The sequence below is a fragment of the Balaenoptera physalus genome (assembly GCF_965194825.1).
Source record: "Balaenoptera physalus genome assembly, chromosome: 1".
In the NCBI taxonomy this organism is placed as follows: Eukaryota; Metazoa; Chordata; class Mammalia; order Artiodactyla; family Balaenopteridae; genus Balaenoptera; species Balaenoptera physalus.
The window spans coordinates 114,044,511-114,065,613 of NC_138882.1; the positions used below are offsets into that span (position 1 = coordinate 114,044,511).

Here is a 21,103-nt window from a genome sequence, read left to right on the forward strand (position 1 = left end):
ATCCTGGATTCATCACCCCCTCTTTTTTCAAGAAAACCCTAAAATTTCTTAGGGGACCCACCCAGACCCATGTTCAGTTCACAGGCTTCAGGTAGAGTTGCTCTGTCCTGGTTCCAGAGGGTCCATCTTAGCACAGAACTTGTATGACCAGAGTTAATAGTTCACTAGTAGGCATGTAACCCAGTAAGATATGAGAGATAACACAAAGACCTTTGCTTGGGACTGTTCAGAGAAGCTCCCTTCCTTTTCCAGTGGACGTGAACCTGGAGAAATATGAGCTTAAGAGCTTTGGAAGATCACCATATAGAGCCTTTAAATGAAGCCAACACAGTGTAAGGCAAAACTGGAAGGTGGAGAGAAACGGAGTACTGAAGATATCATCTGAGTTCCTAGATCAAGCTCTCCCTGAAGTCAGCCAATAAAATCCCTTTTCAGTTTAAGCCAGTATGGATAGAGTATTCATCCTGTCACTGAAAACCAAAAGACTCCTAGTAAAATTAATTTCCAATTAATCATGTTAAGAGGAAAGTTAGTAACTAAGAAAATCCCAGAAAGCAGGTAATCCAAAGGCATTTTTTCTGTAAATTTTTACTTCAAAAGGAGAAAAAATGTTGATTTTGCTAAAGAATCAAATGACTGAATAAGATTTTAATAATTTGCATGATGAGATTTAGCAGTACTTTCAGTATGCCTGGAAGCCACAAATGAAGACTTAATTTGGAATCCAATAACACAAACCAGAGGGACTAGATTATTTTAATCTAGGTTTTACCTAATAACAAAAACCAGTGTATTTGTGACTACCTCTTGATATATTAAGGATATATACTCTTTCAAAAAGTGATAATGGAGAGGAAGAGAAGGAGAAATTAACATTTGTCAAGCACATACTAGCACAGGTATTTTACTAGTAGGTGCTTTATGCACGTATTTCAGCGGTCCCCAACCTTTTTGGCACCAGGGACCGGTTTCGTGGAAGACAATTTATCCAGGGACCAGGGCGGGGGTGGGGGAATGGGATGGTTCAGGCGGTAATGAGAGGATGGGAAGCGGCAGATGAAGCATCACTCACCCGCCCACCCGCCGCTCACCTCCTGCTGTGCGCTACCCCTGGAGTTGGAGACCCCTACATTATTTCATTCATTACTAATAACCCTGTATGACAGGTATTTTAATCTTTATTTTATATTTTAGGAAACTGAGACTCAGGGAGCATTAAAAATGAACTGCTAAATGTGGAGGGGAGGGATAAATCAGGATCTTGGGATTAACATACACACACTACTACATATAAGACAGATAACCAACAAAGACCCACTATGTAGCACAGGAGACTCTACTCAATATTCTGTGATAACCTATATGAGAAAAGAATCTGAGAAAGAATGAATATATGAATATGTATAACTGAATCACTTTGCTGTACACCTGAAACACACTGTAAATCAACTATAATCCAATAAAATTTTTTTAAAAATGAATTTGCTCAAATTACAATGTAATTAGGTAGTAAACCAATATTTGATACTAGATCTCTCAAATTCTTCTCTAAGGTGAATCCAAATTTGTTGGATTTTATTATGAGGGGGAAAAAAAAACATTACCCAAAGGGAGAAAACGTCACAAATGGTATGAAAACATGGAAATTTAGTAAAATGCCTTTTGGAAGCTCTGATCCAATTTAACAATATGAGTATTTTTCCTTCACAAAACTTTGTGTAATTTGACAGTTAAATTTTTCTTTGGCATAAGCTACCCAACTCCATCTAAACCTAAAGGCAATCTTCCCAGGCCTGGGGAGCCTATGCCTCTAGACTACAGCTCCCAGAATTTTCCAAGTTCCTACCTCTCTGTTTGTAGATGCATTACAAACTAGAACTGAGCAGCAATATGAAATTTCATACTTCACCTGTAGCTATTATAAAGAAACAGAAAATTATTTAGGTTCAAAGATTGAGTTATTAAAAGCCAAACTTGTTAAATTAGGAAAAAAGAGAAGTGTATGAAGTTTAGGACAAAACAGTGAGAAAAGTTTGGGGGAAAAGGAGGAAATACAAATAAAATGCAAAAAATAACCTTTCTCGTCCCTGTGTTACAAGGTGATTTATGTCACTGCTATGTCTTCTGTCTCCTCTTCCACCTGTTTTGCCTTCAACTTCAGACAGCCAAGCCTTAGGGAAAAAACAAAACTGAGCTCAATAAATATATATATATATATTTTTAATTTATTTACTTTTGTTTTATTTTCTATTTTTGGCTGTGTTGGGTCTTTGTTGCTGCACGTGGGCTTTCTCTAGTTGCAGCGAGTGGGGGCTACTCTTCGTTGCGGTGTGCGGGCTTCTCATTGCGGTGGCTTCTCTTGTTGTGGAGCACAGGCTCTAGGCGCATGGGCTTCAGTACTTGTGGCACATGGGCTTAGCTGCTCTGAGGCATGTGGGATCTTCCCGGACCAGGGTTCGAACCTGTGTCCCCTGCATTGGCAGACGGATTCTTAACCACTGCGCCACCAAGGAAGCCCAATGTATATATTTTAAAGCTCATAAAATATTCTACATTTAAAATGTGCTTTGGGTCTTTGTAATTATGTAATTCTTAGATAAGGGAAACCTTTATTTCGTCAATGATCAACTTGATAGCTGATTAAAAAAATAGTACGTTTAGTTTTACATGAAGTTTTAAATAAGGAAAAAAACTTCAACGAAGGATTAATTCTAAAGGTTATGATACCTGAACTTCCCTGGTGGTGCAGTGGTTAAGAAGCTGCCTACCAATGCAGGGAAACAGGTTCGATCCCTGGTCCAGGAAGAGCCCACATGCCACAGAGCAACTAAGCCCGTGCACCACAACTACTGAGTCTGCACTCTAGAGCCCATGAGCCACAACTATTGAGCCTGTGCGCCACAACTACTGAAGGCCATGTGCCCTAGAACCTGCACGTCGCAACTACCGAGCCAACGGGCTGCAACTACTGAAGCCTACATGCTCTAGGGCCCACATGCTGCAACTACTGAGCCCACATGCTGCAACTACTAAAGTCTGCGCCTACAGCCCGTGCTCGGCAAAAAGAGAAGCCAACGCAATAAGAAGCCCGCGCACGGCAACAAAGAGTAGCCCCCACGCACCGCAACTAGAGAAAGCCCTCCCGCAGCAATGAAGACCCAACTCAGCCAAAAGAAAAAGAAAAAGAAACAGAAAAAAAAAAAGAAAGATTATGATACCTTACTTTTAGATTATGGTACCTTACTTTTAGATCATAATGACATCTTACTTTTAGATCATAAACCCTAAAATATTTGAAGATAATTCTAGCAAAATCCAATCTATCATAATGAAGTTTATAAAAATGAACTTATCTTAGACAACCGCTAAATAACAAATCTACCTCATTCTTGTGGATTTCCATTCGCAGGCGGTCAATGTTATTCATGGTCTCTGCTAATTTAGGCTGCAAACTCCCTGGGTCCCCCATTTGTGGATTTTTCTCATATACATCTTTCATTTTGTTGAGTGCTTCTCTGAAAATGAGCAGGAAGACATAAAATTAAACATTTACTTCACATGTTCCCAGATAAAAGAGTTTCATTTGATTCTGGGGACTCACGTGCAGCCTAATCTTAAAAGTCATATCTCTTTAACTTTAATCAAACATTACCTGATTAAAGATAATCTGCACGAAGCTGATCATGTAATACAGTTAGAAATTTATGGAGGCAGTCTTTTAAAACATTTAGAATTAAAAAAAAAATGATTTCATTTCTCATTTCTTGCTTCCTAAATGAGACTGTATATGTTTAATTAAGGACTGAAAGAATATTCCTCAATATTGTTAAAATCATCATGTCCCAAATCAAACTCATCATATTCTCATCCAGACACATTATTCCACCAGTGTTCCTTATCTTAGTTCACAGCATCATCATCCTCCCACTCATCTATACCATCTTTAACTTGCCCCTCTCCCTCTAAATTCAAGTCATTCATCCTCTTCACTTCTCTAATCACATCACTACAGATTATGCCTCAATTAGCTCTCCTTGGCTCTAACATCTGACATTACTAACACTCCTTAATACTCTTTTTTTTCTTGATTTCCTGGAGGTTACATTTTCTTTTCCCTTCCCGTCACCTCTGTCTCATTATTTCCCTCACTGGTTCCTTCTCTTCTGTTTATCCTTTAAATGTGTTACATAAAATGACAGAGGTTTCTTCTCATCTCATCCTACAGTTCTCCTTTTTAAGGGTGATCTCTTAATGCTTTGTTTTTTCCAGTTTTATTGAGACAAAATTGACTATTTTAATATCACCTATCTTCAGATCATTCTCAAATATGAATCTCTTCAATCACTCATGTCAGAGTTTAAGCTCCAATTTTATCTTCAATGTAATAGCAGATAGTAAGTTACCAATCCACTGTAATAACCCTTTATTCATCATATATAAATCTCTATATTCATTAAAACAAAACTGAACTAAAAGAAACTTTTTATAAAATTGAAAAAAAATTAAAGCTACGAATGAATCTGAAGCTGTAAGTAATCAAACACTGTTTTCCAACATTCTTGCTGCAAACAAAATAATTATAGCCTCAGATTTCTATTCAGCTCAATTTATATACTAAGGCAAAATAAAAATTTATCAAAATATAAGAGGTAGTTAGTGTTGGTGAAACTACCCTTGATAATCATCAAACTATTTTGAAAATTTATGGAAGGCATAAATATATACTATTAGCATTCAATAAGTAATCTGCAACCTAAGAAACTCTCTAACATTTCATTTTAAAAATATGACAGAGCACAATTTTCCACAGTTTAGGACTGTATTTTTCCCTCAAAAGATATTTCAATTAGGATGTATAATTTTTAAGCCTTTTATACATCACATTTAAACATATAATTCAAAGTAGACTCTGAAAGGAATAATGATGGCAGACAGAACTTAATGGGAAAATACTTTTGGTCTGATTCTTTTTGAAGTTCTCTGTTAAGTTCATCGATGCGCTGCTGTAGTTTCTTACGTCTCTGTTCTGGTGGCAGATGACTGAAATCTTCTAGTGCTGGGCCCTGAAAAGAGAATCTAAATCATTATAAAAGATATTTTCATGAAATTTTATTTCTAAAATATACTCACTATAAAGTAAGAATATATATCAATTTTAAGTTTAATTTCAAATTAGCCCCGAACACCTCCTTTTAAGAAAAAGAAATCTACATAGATATGTATGTGTATGTTAATTAAAACAATCATATTGAAGAAAGAGCTCAGATGCCAGTCACTTTTAAAAAAATCATGAAATAGAATAGGTAAAAATATCAGCAGATACAGATAATTGGTAATTACCAGTATAACATTATATTCAGGTCTCGGCAGAGTTAAAATAAATACAGATGAACCTTCTTACAGCAACAACAACGAAATGGAAACACGTAACATTTCTCACCTATACAAAGTATTTTTTATATAACATACTGCACCACATTCCCAAATCAAATCTATTGCCGTGATACTCGGGATATTACAAATGTTCAGATTGAAAATATGAAAAGTTTATATAACTGAGTTAAACAACTTACCTCATAAAGGCAATATAACTAATGAAAAATATTTTAATATTACACAGTCTTTGAATGATTATATTTATTAAACCATTCATTAGAGCCGAAACATACTTGATCATTAAAAAATAAAAAGTAGAACTATCCACCAAGTGAAACGTAAGTAGAAATTACATTCCAATAAGGAATTTATTTTCAATTATCCTTTGTACAACCAAATAGCATACCTCAGTTGTTCTTGAAATAAAGATATAATCCAAAGAAAGATAAAATCCTTATTTAGGAAGGATGCTTAATGTCTGAAAATTTTTTAATGTTTTGATATTCAAGAAACTATATCATTTAAGAAACAGTTCTAGTATTTAGATGCAACTTCTGATTCAAATGATGTCTTTCTCCTCTTAAATGTTAATCATGTCATTGTTACCGCAGTTATCTTATTAGAGATTACACAACCAGACCAATGTTAGCAACTATTGATCCCATTTAACATGAGCCCATATTTATGTAAGATTTTACATACTCAAAAATTGTTGACAACTATTATTCTTCATTTTTCTCTTTAAAATGAGGATTTTAAGAATATGCAATTCAATTTTTTAAGTGTTGCTGAAGTGAGCTCCAACAACAAATGCATCCTTGTTCCTTGAACCACTGACTCCTATAACACATCTAAATAGCTTTATTTCACCATCTATAAGAGTGCTTCCCTTGCTTTTAAAAAAGATAAAACTTACTTTTCAGATAAGCCATGATCAAATGTAACATTTAATTCATAAGAAAATTTTTTGCAAATGGCCTGAACATTATGGACATTCAACAAGCCTGTCTAAAAAAAAAAAAGGAGGACATCTTTTCTAAGTGGCTTTTGTTTTTTAATCTACCAGTCACCAGAAATAAAAATCTGTCAATCACCCAAATCTGACCTAAATAAACAAATGGCAAAATTTCCTACAAGGTGCCTTTAAATTTAGTGGTCAATTATCAATGTAAGTTGTCAGATTTAATCTAATTTGGGGTACAGGTATATAATAGTTTGAAAACTATTATATTGTGCCAAAAGTAAAACTTTCTAATTTATATTTTTAAATTTAATGAAATGAATAAACACATTTCAATAGTTTTTTTGATAGTATTGTAATAAACTCAGTTACCTACAAGTAAATCCTCCAGATTTCCACTTACCCTTAATCGAACTTGTTCTCAAATTTATTAACAGCAGATAGCTAGGCATTTGCATTTTTAATATCCCATTTTGACATTATAACATATTCCTTTATAGAATATGAGAACTAAACTCACTCTATTTCCTATGGCTGAAAAGAAGACTCTGAGACATTTAAAAACCTCTTCTACTACATGGGAATTCATAAAAGGCCAAACTGCAATAGTCTGAAAAAGACTCATTTGTTTTCCAAAAAATGAGAAACTACATAAGCACCCAATAATTTTTACATTAGGTCTTCACAATGCAGTTCCATTAATTTGTTTAAAACATATGTATAAAGGAACATCACACACATGCGCAAGCACGCATGTGCACACACACACGATATTTAAGTTATTTGTGCTTTTATTCCCATTCATTAGTAGACAAGAAGAAAGCACTGACTCTCTAATGAAACTAGCAAGAAATCTTTCTTTCTTGCATTTTGGAAAATCTAATGATTCTTGTGATAAACTACAAAACAAAGTTATATGATCTTTTTAAAGAGTGTTAAGAAAAATCATTTTTGTTTAATTTTTCTTTTGTAAAAACATAAACTTTTGTTCTACCATGTAACTTTTAAAATGATGTTTAACTATAATTTCATTCTCTGTAACTTGACAAAGACTCCACCCAATAACATTTAAGAACTTAATGAGTTACAGTTAACCACATTATTATTAAATTTTATGACATCAGAGGTACTGGCATGTGTTGGACTATGGATTAAATTATAAAAAGAAAAGACATACAAGGTAACATGTGGGGATGTACGTTACCACTTTGTTTTGAATTAAACAAAACAATGTTTTGTGATTATTTAATGTTGGCACAGTATATAGATCAGCACATAAGGCTTACCATCTTCACCGACCACTGAATAGTTCAATGGAAAACAGAAAGAAATGGTATATTATTCACATGAAACCATAATACAGAAGATGCAATAACTTATACTTTTTTTTACAATATTAAAATAAATCATGTACATTTCACAATCCAAACAATTATGCCAGAAAAACAATTTTAACCACACTTTTGGGAAAGTAAATTACTTGCAAAAAAATATATACACTGATGATAATGGGCAGATATTTTCCAAGTGCAACTGAAACTCAAAAGTAAATAGTAATCATTCTATCAGTAAACATGTATTTTCTTCTTTAAAAAACAATTTTTACATAAGTGGATTTCACTTACATAGCTCTTCACTCTCAAAATACTAATATTTGAAAAGGTGAATATAAAAGATTTAATATTAGCCATTTTAAAGAAATATTATATGTAGTATTAAAGAATGGAATACTTTTCCCAATGCATTAAACAAAACACCACTATCTGAATTATTATACTTCAGAATACTGTTTTGAATTTAAATATACCATGGGTCAGTAAGGGTAACATTTCCACTTTAGTTTTAAGGTGCTATTTTTAATGTACAGACACATTAAAAAACACACTATTATCAAAATAATAATGAGTCACCCAGATTCAAGTTTCCCATACATATTTGCTAATGGACACAAACATATGGGTTGAATTTTGCTTTGAAGATATAGCTTCCATTTTTCAGTTTTCATTCTGAAATCCATGTGCTCGAAAAGCAACACTAAAAATACATAACTTCAATTTTTAGAAAACTGGTTAAAATTTATTCTTTCTGAAAATGTGAAATGACATAGCACAGAGTCCTCTCATATTGTGAATATATATATGCGTATTTATATATCACCCACGTTCTATGAGTTACCAGGATTCTGCAACTGGCACTGCATTTGTCTGCCATCCACACTAAACACACGTGTATACATGCACATGCGTGCGCACAAACACACTCACACACACGTTGTGACCCATAATACTCAGTAGAGCTTTGCAAAGTTCATCTTCATATCCATTTCATTTGTTTAGCGGCCTCTAAAATTTTTACTTGTCCCTATATTCTAAGTCATGATGTTTTAGAGAATATGGAGGACGTCAGGTAGAATTTCACATAAAAAATATAGACTTTAACAAATAGCTGACAAAAATATCTACCCTTTATCTCTGATGAACTGGCCATATATATTAATGGTTACGATGATAAGAAAAGATGACATACGCTATCCATTATCTTTCCAAATTAAGCTTAACATTCTTTAGACTGTCAGTAGTTTCAGGGGACAAAAACCACAACTTATTTTGCTATGACAAAATTCCTGGTAAGAAGATTAGAAGGTTTAAATTTTAAAAAGATATTTATGGTCTTCTATACATATTATTAAAACAAAATCATATAGATGATAAGAAACAAAATAGGTAAAGCATTTGAATTTATCTTTTATGATAATCTCCACCAGCTAAATTTCTAAGTGATACAAATTATTTTTTCAGTTTCTATATTAATAGTTTTAGAGAAAACAATAATATAATTATAACTGAAATATCAAATGCTTCAGTTTTTAGCTAACCTAGTTTTACTATCAACTAGAAAATAAATTCACAGTTCATTAACCTTAGATTTGGGGATATTAAAAACTCCAGTTCTTTGTAAAATATTAGAAATAAATTTTGTCTTTTTTTTAAGCAATTCACGTTCAATAGAGAAATACTATATTCTCATATGCAATTTTCATATCCCTATAACTAGAAAATTTCACATACCCACTATATCTTAATAAATACATAAGGGACCTAAAAAGGAAATCAGTCAGGCAATTCAAATTATTATGTGTATTTAATTTAAAGATAGGAAAATCCTGAGAACTGTATTCTGGATAAATAAAAGCTTACAAAAATGACTCTAGAAGTCTATAAGATCATGAATAATTTAAACAGAAAACATGGACTTGATACTGCTAAATATACTTCTAAAAAAAAAAAAGGAGTACCCAGTAAGCTCCAATGAAGTAGTTATAGAGTAAAAATTATTCACTCTTTTATTAAGTAGTTAAGTTTGGGTGTGCACCAAGTATCTATTTAAGGTTAGATCTTGATGTCACAGAAAGAAATTATAAACCCTCGTCCCTCAGAGAAAGTCTACCAGTACCACCATCAAATTCAAAAACACTGGTCCAATATAACATTTCTCATATCCTTAAAGATACTGCAAACTATATACAACAGGTTTTCTTAAGAATGAAAGAAAAAGAAATTATAAATTTTTAGAAAAGCCAAAAGCAGGTACTTAGGAAAAATGATGTAACAAATATAACTCAAGACAAGAGTTTCTGCTTTGAATGGTACAACTCATCAGGTTTACGAAACCTTAAGACTTTTTAAGTTTAATGGACTTACATGGAAATCCATGTAAAAACACATAAACTGGCTTCTTAAAGCTTATCTTCTTTTTCTATATTGAGAAAATTCTTAAGTGGAAGAAAACATAATTTTGAAATAGTATCTAGTAAACTACCAAATACCAATCAAAATAGAAAGAAACTTCTCAATGCCAAGGTAATAAACTTTACTTCCTGCTCTATTCTCCAATCTCTAGTTGGTTTGTCTGTCATATTTTCCATCGTGCATACTGCTTTTTTCTTTGGCATGATAACTAATAATAAAAGTGGGACCATTTTGGCCTTCTGGAACTAGCCCCCCACCCCCCCGCCAAATGTACTAATATTTTAAATTAAAGCAATATGTGGAAATACGATAAATAATGACCCCGCAGATACTTTTAAGTTCTATGGTTATATAATTCTACCTATAGATTTATACAATAACAATGAAGATGGCACATATTTAAGCTTCTCTCTCCAGGGCTCACAGTTCTAACTGCCTAAACTTTTTTCAAAGAATTGTATTTACTTCATATCCCTATGACTATACTGTGTAGGGTACTGTAACTGGGCCTGGTAGACTCGATATGTAGGACACATACGTGATTACAAAAATATGGCTACTAGAAATTACTATTTGTAATTTCTCATGATTTATGCAAAAGCATAATATTTAATGAAGTCTAAGTCATCAAAGAGAAGAAAGATGGGAATTAATTCTACTCTCATAGTTCAGGCAATAGAAATCCCAAGTATGATTTCTTAAAGTCTTTTAAACAAGTGATAAGAGCTTTGAAAAGTGATAACAGGCACCTATGGTGCTTGTAGGTATAATACAGACTCATTCACAGGGACTTTTCAAAATGTCATGAAATTAACCTATAATATCATTCACATACAGAATTAGGAAAGGTAGACACAAAGAAGTTCATGTCATTATAGGAAAAAAGGAAGTCCCCAAAAGAACATAATACACTAGGATATTTCTGTTGCATTACTGATAACAATTGTTTGTCATACTGTTTCAATGTAAATGTAAATAATAATGTAATCTTGCCCTAAATTAACATATCTTGTCCACATGTGGCCAGAAGAGAAACCCAACTAAAGCAATTTGAAGATAGGGCTACAAACAGTGAGAAACACACAGGCTAGACAGAGAAGGAAAAAGAAGAAAGAAATGAAAGGGAGAGAAGGAACAAAGGGCGAGAGGAAGGGAGGAGAAGCAGGAAAAGGGAAGGAAGAGAGAGGGATTGCAAGGAAGAGTGAGTCCAAGAGTGAGTGTATTGCTGTTAATGATCAGAGTTCTTCTGACACTAATAGACTCTGAGTTCTCGTCGGTGGGTTATCACACCTATGTTTTTTATACGTCCAAACAAATGCTCATACAAATCTCATAAATGTATCTAAATTATGAGCTATGAATATTACAAACACGGCCTTAAAATCAGATCATAAAAGAAATTAGCCTAACATAATGAAGTAACGCTAATTTATCAGTAGTATAACAGTTGTTGCTAAGAAACAGTTTAATATTTGCTTTTTACTATTCTAAAACTTTTTATTTGCAGAGTATCTTTAGTTTTAAGTAAATGCCAAAGGCTAGCCTATTGAAAAAGAAAAGGAAATATTTGGTAAAAAATACTTCCTGTAACAATTACTCAATACAAATTCCATATAACCATTATTCAATAATATCTAGTATTTTTATAGGCTTTACAACTTACAAAGTATTTTCTAATATATTATCTTAATTGATCTACAATCTTGATATTTAACATGCCTATCTTTGATTTTTTATTTAACTATTGGAAATTGTGTTTTATGCTTCTGAAAGTAGGGCAATTAAAATTAAAATAGAACTTGATTCTTTTGGCCAACAAAATAATACTTTATAAATTCGCAGAGGTCATCATTAGTGACAAATTATTACATGAGTAACTCCAGTGACAAATTACTGAAAGTCTTAAAAATGTAAATACATTACAAGACAATGGCGGACATATGACTTCACATAAACAACAACAACAAAAAAAATAGCTAATATGATTGTACCCAGCACCCTCTTTATAATACCATTCTTTTATGGGTGTGCATTTCAAATGTTATAAAGAGGAGTTGTTTTTAACTTGAGGGCAGCTATACTTAATTCTGTCATGTTTTAAACTACATATATATAGGAGAGAGCCTTATAATGAGGGTGGAGAGTATTAAAAGCCACACTACACACACAATAGGCCATCATGCATTTTAACCCATTATTAAACTTACCCCTCTTTTGAGACTTCTGAAAGAAGGAATTCTGGGCTTCCCTGTTTTTATTTCATTCATACAATAATGCACGGGCTCAATGGAGAATGTGAGAAACTGGGACCCATTAGGAGTACTGGATGTGAATAAACTAGTAGGGGTTAAGGGTGGGGACTGTGGCTAATATGGAAATAAAGAAAGGAATCAATAAGCCAAATGTGCATAGCTTTTTTTCCTAAATGAAAATTCTATTTTTGGCAACATACTTTTTACAAAATATATCTCAAATAAAGTTTTCTATAAAAATATTATAAGAAAGTTAACATAGCTTTGCCAAAACTGTCATTTTAAAAAGTCAAATTTACTTTTAAAAATGTACCACTTCATCACTTTTTTACAAGCTGAGAGACTGAAAGTATAGAGTATACAAATTATAAGGTTAGAGAGAGCAATATGACCTAGACAAAAAAATTCTCTTCTGATTTCTAGAATATTAGCACCACCTAGTTAGTTATACTTAACCTATAATACTTGTCAGAGATAAAGGCAGCAGCTACAGTTAAAGTTATCTAAATAGTCAATGTCTATTAAAATAAAATATTAAAATTGTAACTGATTATCATAAATAGGCAAAATAATTTCATTACGTTGTGGCTTTCCTCTCAAAACTGTTTCTATTTCATCCCTGTTGCACCTCTTTTTTTAAAAAAATTTCAGTATTCCTTGTTTTTCTAAGCTCTCCTAGCTACTCTTATCTGACTTTAAAAAAAGTCTCACCTCTCAACTTCTCAATGGGACAACATTATGAAAAGCATGAATAAAGCTTGAGTTAATTATAATTGTGCTTTTAAAGATATTTACAGGTATATTATAATGAGTTAAATTTTATCTACATTCCTATGTCAAGATCAGAAAAATGAATTAAAATAATCATGTATACTTTAATAAATACAGAACATCAGATTAAAAGTACATATCTATTCTCCTACTGATTATGACACTTTATAGTCATTAAATTGATAAGAAGATTAAGCACGCATCTATTCCATTTGCTCACCTGCTGAGCTAAATTTATCTATCTAAAATAAACAGCACATCAAAAGATGGGTTTCAACAGGAGGTTAAGAGAGATTCTCTTAGTAAACTAGAGATTTTTTTAAACTTCAAATAACACACGCATTGAGCCCTTCCCATTAAATATTCACACGGATGATAAAAATAACCTTATTAGTATGATCTATAAAACCTAATCTGACATTTTATTATTGCTGTGGTCAATCGTTCATTCCAACTGAGAACTGCAATTTTTGTGATCTTAGAGTCAGATCATAATGATTCTGAAAAAATTTGAACTGAAACTACATACAAATGAAATTTCAAAAGCATATAATTTAAGGGATGTTAACAAATTATTTAATATTTTTACTCATTTTTATATGGCAGTCAAATGTTAAATCCAGAAATAATTTTTACTATTAAGGTACAAAATTCTATGTTTCTACTAAGTGAAAAGTTAATTGAATCATTCAAATCAAAATATTTATTCTCTATTAATAGTAAACCATTAAACCATTCAATACCTACATCATTTTAAATGACAAACTAAAACAAAATTATTAGCATAGAGGAATTTTATGACTTTTACCTTTGGCTTCTTTCCAAAGAGCCACAACTTGCCCTTGGCCTTTCCTACTGTGGTTTTGGCATCCACCTTCCCACTTTCCTGTTTGGATGCACTGATAGTCCCATCAGAAATGGTTCTATAAATATGCTGACTGTAATCTTCAAATGGAAAGTCTCCTGGAGGTTCAAATCCGGACTTAAAGGAGTCTACTACCATCTGAGAGTCCTATACACAAGAAACATGTTTTTTTTAAACCATTTCATTTGCTTATGATACCATATTAGCTTTCAAAAACCTTAATCTGTGTTAGAAAACAACAAATAAAAATTTAAAGAAATAATTCTACAATACTTATTAAAGGTTTAAAGTGGATAATTTCTTCCTGTGAATATGTAATAAACCATAAATATTTTAATTCCTATAGAAAAATAATTTACAAACAAATTACTACTTTATTAATTTGTAATATTCATGGATGTTTTCACTCCATGGTTATTCTCAAGTAGAAATTCTAAGTTTTAAAGGAAAAGGGTTTTCTGTTTTATAGGATGTCTCCAAAGAAGGTGACCTATGGAACAGAGGAAAGGGCATCTAATTGTAAAAGAGGGTAAGAGACAAGTAGAAAGGCTTTCATTCACGCAACAGGGGAAAGGATAAATAAAATATATTAAAGACATACGAGGGAATGTTAACAGAGCAATGAAAAAAGATCTCACAAACAATACTGAGTGCAAAAAGTAACTCTGAAATAAAGTTTAGCACCATTTACCCAAAACTTTAAAACTCACGTAAGTATTATATATTGATTTTGGACATACATACCTCTATCCGAATGTTCTACTGACACCTTAAACTCATTATTTGCAAACAGAATACTTTATCTCTACAAACTCCTCCCCGACCCCTACCCTAACCACCTCTCCTCTTTTATTCCCTATTTCTGTTGGTAGTACATTTTGCCTACCATTTAGTCAAAAGTCATCCTTAGGTCATACCTTACTTTTTTTTTGTCACTAATGCCACCCCCACCAATCATCTGCTAAAGGGTAAGAAGAGGGAGAGAGGAGGAGGACCTAACTATAATTTGTAACCTTGGATGCAGCTATACCAAAATATAAATGTATGTTTGAATTCCCAAAGAACCCCAAAATCTTCTTTCTTTTTTAAATTTAAGTCAGAATTCTGTTACAAGAAAGACCTTCACTCATATAAAACCAACTTGCCGTGAAGACTAAAATACGTAGTACATACTTGGCACTCCCCAAACACTGGTTCTCTTCTCTTCCTTTTCCCTCATATCCTCTTTTTCTGTTAACCTTAGCTTCTCAGTCACTAAATCAACATTTACTGAAAAATGACCAGGTACAAGACCTTTTCTAGACCTTAATCAAGATATAATGTGATTAGATTTATTTCTTCAAGAGGAGCAGGGCTTCTTGAAGGCAGTACCTTCTACTCATAATGCCCTCCTTCTTTTCTCATGAGCCATCATTCCATACACTACTCAGGCTTCAAAATGCAGCTCAAGTGCCAACTCCTGTGGTTACAAGCAACTCTTACAACTCTAGATCTGACCATTTCCTTCTTTAAACTTTCACTAGACTAACAGTATCATACAGTTTGTAACATACAGTTCATAGGTTAGTTATACTCTTGGAGTAGAACTGAAAAATTAGTGGGGAAAGGAAAGAGAAGCATTAGAACTCTTTCCTTTTAAACAATTAGAATTTTAGTGTTTAGAATGATCCTTACAGCCCAAAGGAGTCTGGCAATAAGTTACTTCTACAGAATATAACTTAAAATCAACTAACCATCAATTACTTCCCCCCTTTCCCAATTCATTTCACTAACTTAAACCAAATATATTATTCAAATTAATTATAAAACACTTACTCTTCTTTCGTCAACTGATTTTGCTGCAAGAATCATTCCTTCCAAACACTTTGAAATGATAGGAATAACTTTGCGTTCTGAGTCTGCAAATCCTCTGTAACACTCACTGAGTTTAAGAGTCCTTCGTTCATCCATTTCTTGTAGTTGCTAATAATTAGGAATTTAAAAAAAAAAAAGGAAAACTGAATTTGCTTTTCATTCTGAAGCAGCCCCCTTCCAAAAAAAAAAAAACCCACAAAGATGCTACCCTAACATTTACACTGTTGTAAATACCTTTTAACAAGTGCTACAGACTTAAAGTACTTAAAACTTGAGGCCTGTGAAGTAGCAAAAAAAAAAAAAAAAAAAAAAAAAAAAAAAAAAAAAAAAAAAAAAACAAGGCTTTTAGTATATCCTAAAACCAGGTGACAACAGTTTTCAAGACTTCTAAGGGACCCCCTACAGTCTACCAGATCTCTGCCTCATACAACCTCCACCTTTCATTCTTCAGTCAGAGCAGTTATTGTTGTTTATGCTTCTAGGAAAAGTTTCATTTTAACACAGAATTTTGACACATTTTTTTTCCTTTTTAAGCAACTGGCATAAAATATATACAAGTGTGAGCATTCTAAACCCTTAAGTTAGTTCAGAACATTTTGGTAAGATCTGAATGGACCAAGAATCCACACTTGACCGCATACCAATGGGTACCCAAACCTACCACATTCTACAGCTCAAAGCGACTATCGAAAGGTTGGAGACACAAGAGGAAAAACAAGAGGCCACAAGGTCAAAGTGATACATGTATGGAATCCCTACAATTCAAAAATTCATTGGCACATGCCACTAAGAATTATGCCAGGACACAATTATGCCAAATAACTTAAAGGCATTTTTTGACACTTCTTATTTGTCAACAGTGACCTTTCTTTCTCGTAGGAAGCAACTACACTGCTCAAGTCCCCTAGCTCCCAAAGCCTTCATACTACTTTTTTCCTCTTTACTTCCCAAAGCCTGGGAATTTATTTTGAGACCTGCATTTTCACAAAAGAACTGCGCCCAGCATCACAAAGTGGCAAGACTGCTCCACAGCAAAGCACAAACAAAAGGATCAAGCCCCAAAACACAGAAAAGCAGTGGGTCTCCAAGTTAAGGTCTCCCCAGAATACGAAGACATAGCTATTAAGTTTAGAAAAGCACCACAGAGTGAGGACAGGCTGACAGACGCTCTGGATTAAATGACTGAAATCTGATACCCTCTCTAGTCCACCACCTCTCACTATGCTTCCTTTGTACTTCTAACTTGCTTCCAAGAAAAAAAAGGTGTATTTGGACTGACACTCTTTTCACAAAAGCTCTGCTCTGCCAGGTACTACTGTTCTCAACACTGTTTCACTAAATCCCTTTTCTCTAATTTCTCTTCTTTCTAGAATAGGCGGAAACATAATTTAACCTCCGGGGTCTTCACCTGAGGGCCGTTTGGCAATTAGTATCATCAAATGATGATGGATGGGATTTATAAGCCTGAATTACATTTATGATCTGGCAGCTAGGAAGATAAGCAGGCAAAAACCAGGCTAGCAAATGCATTTCTTAAGACTTATTTCTGCCATCTGGACTAATGTCAATGATTCTGTTATAGTATCAAAAAGCTACATCCAAATTCTAAGTGAGCAGACTACAATACACAATTCCAATGAATTCTCCCATCTCATAATACTTAATAATGTAGTATTAAAATTTATCTAGAAAATGTCATTGTTTTAGTGAACTGTTTAATATACTACTAATAAATCTGTAGAAAAATCTGTGATTTCAAAGTCAGAAAAAATCTACTTTTCACATCTATAATCATAAATTTCTTATCACCAATCTTGATGGCTAGTGAATCTAGAAACATTCTGATTGATGCCTGAAATTTTAAAGTTTTACATTTAAAGACTAGCTCTTCCGTATCTAAAATTAGGTTAATTTCACATCTCTAAATTTTACCTTGTAAATCTGAGGAATCACTATGTAGAAATGTTTGTGCTGTTCTCCATTGAAGTTTTGTAATTGTGCAGCATATTCATTCTTATTTTCGTCAGCCATATGTGTACGTAGATTCAACTGCTGTTTAGCCTAGAGGCAAATTGGTCCAAATCATCACCAACGAAAAGACGAGCAACAAAATCACAGCTAATTCACTTTTCTAAAAGTTATACTAAAACGAGACTTTTTCTAACTACTGATATCACTTAAAAGTAAAGGAGAGGCTTACAGATCTTATGGCCAGTCTCCCTGTTGCAATATTCCCTTTCTCTTACTGCAATAATAAATCCTCTCCCTTACAATAATCCATTAAAATAAAGTTTCTCCTTAACAAATTCAGATTTTTTTTAATTAAATAAATGACAACATTATGGTTTGAAATAGTAAGCTTTTAATCAGAAGAGAAAAAAAGCATCAGGAATAATTTAGACAGTTACAAAGTTAGCAGTAAAACATTTCTTTAAACATAATCCAGTTATATCCAACTCAGAACCACAGTGAAACCAAATAATAGTAAAAATGGGATTTGGGGATAATGTAATGCTTAACAATAATTTCTACCTCTATACAAATCCACAGGTACTTTACGGAATGCTTATTTAGAATATAGTTCTGTTCATCTCAAGGAAGGTCTTATAGAAATGCTTTTTGAATGAGAACATTAGTACCATCTACTGATACATTGGTGAGAACATCAGAATACAAACAGCACAAATCTAGATTTATTGGAGGGGAATCTAAAAAATGTTCTCAATTGTTATAAAGTAATAGAAAAAAACAAAATAAGAATTGAAAATTTTTCAGTGTTCCAAGCTATAAATCATGTTAGATGAGAGTGCTTTGAAAATTATATCAATAAAAGCAAATTGTGAATACACTTCATTATTCTAATTCTAGTTTTTACAATTGTAATCCCTAACCTTCTAACAGTAGGTCTACAAGTTAGTTCTTCTGAACTCAGAAACAAACTGACCTACAGAAATACATGGTAGTCAAGATCTCAGATAAGTCCACAAAAATCCATTTAATCCACAGTATACTTGAAAATTAAAATAAATAAGTACTATGAAAACTAAACACCATGGCCCAAAATATTTCTACAGAAAAATACACTTCAAGTTCTAACCTGGGATCGTTAAGTACATATTCATTCACTCCTTTCCTTTTCTCCCTCCTCTCACAAACTATGATGGAATAAAAGGATTCCAAAATATCCCCTACCCACAATGGTTCTTTCAGGGGAAGCTCTTCATGTTCCAAGTCACTGGCTGTGATTCCCAAGGCCTGGGAGAAAGGCTCCAGCGGGTTATGTAAGAGAATAAGGCTAGAAGCTAAAACAATTGACACCTTCCCTGGCATATTCTGGGCTTCACATCTACTGCCTTTCCTTTCTTTCTTTTTATATTTCATTAAATTTTTTAAAATTTTAATTGTGGCAAAATATACAATACACATAACATAAAATTTACCATCTTAATCATTTTTAAGTGTACAGTTTGATAGTGTTATGTATATTCATGGTTTTGTGCAACTGACTTCCTTTTCTTTAGGAAGATACAGTAATCGGCCTGCTCCCTCTTCACCTGTTTTTTTATGCTTTTTTTTTAAACTCTCATAAGTAGTTACTTGAAACTATGTTCCCTTCCCTTCCTGGTCACTTAAAACAGAATTCCTCTACTCTCTGGTATCTAAAGTAAAACCTCAAAGTTTTCCTAATTCTCTAATAATTAAAGGGGTTGCAAACAAATAAGAATAAAAAAGGAAGATATAAACATTAAAATTCTGAACTAGTTAGGTGAAACTAACTAGTAGACATGTTATATTTAGATTTCAAGATGTCTAACCTGTCTCTAAAGATATCTTTATAGACAAAATGAGTAAGTTAAAAATGAGAGTCCAGTTAAGGAGTTCGCCTAACTTGCCTAGTACATAAACTATGTATTCAATTGATGTTTGATAATAAGTCAACGGAGTTCTTAAGGAGTCAATGTCAACCAGCAAGGAAGTTTCCCATATATAAAATAGTGATGTTTGCAAGTGTTGTGGTCCACATTTTTATCAAGTAATGATAACACATTATGTGTATGACATGATGCCTGGAAGGAAATTAATATAGTGGATGATCAAAATCAGGATCCAAAAATCTTAACAGCAGGATCGAATCTAATAATTGATACAGATGTAGCATATACATTTAAAAGACCAACAGTACATGTTCTGTCTGAGACACATATTCTTATACCATACCATATGTGAAAAGACATGGGGATTTCAGTTAACCATAAACTCAATGAGAGTCAAGCCAAACAATGTGGTTGCCCAAAAAGCTGATATACATTTAGGGTATAATTAACATAAATTTAGTGTTCAAAACAAAGGAGGTAATCAAACTCAGAACTGTTCAGACTGAACTATACCCAATTTGAGGTAACAAAGAATACTGGTTAATTAAATGGTATCCAAAGGAAAGTAGTAACTTGAAGATATCTGAAAAGTAACTTGAAGATATTTCATATGTGCAATAGTTGAAGAAACACAATAGTTCATCTAGGGGTAGAGAATCTGCTACAAATATCTAAAAACCTATTTTGAGAAAAACATAGATTTGTTATTTTTCTAGTACCTCAAGGAAACTAAAGCTGAACAGGGAGACAAGTGGGGTCAATATAAGGAAATGGTAATTTTTTTTAAAAAAACAAACAGACTATTTTAAAACTCTATATTCCCAATAACAGGGAACTTACTATCATAAGAGATATGTTATTAAAAATAGGGTAGACAAGATAAACGTCATCATAAGTTATACTAGAAGAACTTTAAGGTAACTGTAACCTGAAATGTATATGATTTGGGGGTTTTTTAAAAACTGGTAAAGAAAATGGAAGGTAGAAAATAAATTATTCCTTTCTTCTTGCTTTTTCTTGTTCTGATGCTATAGGAAATTACAAAATTCTAAGGAGAAAATATACTAATGTTGGGCCTTCGTATATACAAAAACATGTAGTAAGGTTCATCTATTTTTCAAAATCCCAACATTTCAGCACTATCACTGTGTCAAATGTCCTAAGATAAAGAGCATACAGCAGGGGAGAAGGAGAAGCTAAGCAGCAACAGTTACAGGGCTGATCCTACCAACAGTAATGTTACAGAACATCTGGCCCAGAATCAGTCAGTGAATGACAAGAGAGAATTCAGTTTTCCAAAATGAATGACTGAATTAATCAAATAATAAACAAATAGTTGATATCACATTTCTGACAGTTTTATCATGTTTTCCCTTCTGTATAATTGGGAAGCACACTAT

General features: G+C 32.9%; 1 protein-coding gene across 1 annotated transcript in view; it reads right to left on the minus strand.

Annotated features, from left to right (window-relative positions):
• FNBP1L (formin binding protein 1 like) overlaps positions 1-21,103 on the minus strand; it is a 126,090-nt gene that overhangs the window by 5,628 nt on the left and 99,359 nt on the right. Inside the window, 6 exon segments of the mRNA XM_082477579.1 lie at positions 2,077-2,171; positions 3,383-3,515; positions 4,954-5,063; positions 13,918-14,121; positions 15,790-15,936; positions 17,761-17,889. Of these exon segments, the coding sequence (XP_082333705.1) occupies positions 2,077-2,171; positions 3,383-3,515; positions 4,954-5,063; positions 13,918-14,121; positions 15,790-15,936; positions 17,761-17,889 (818 nt within the window).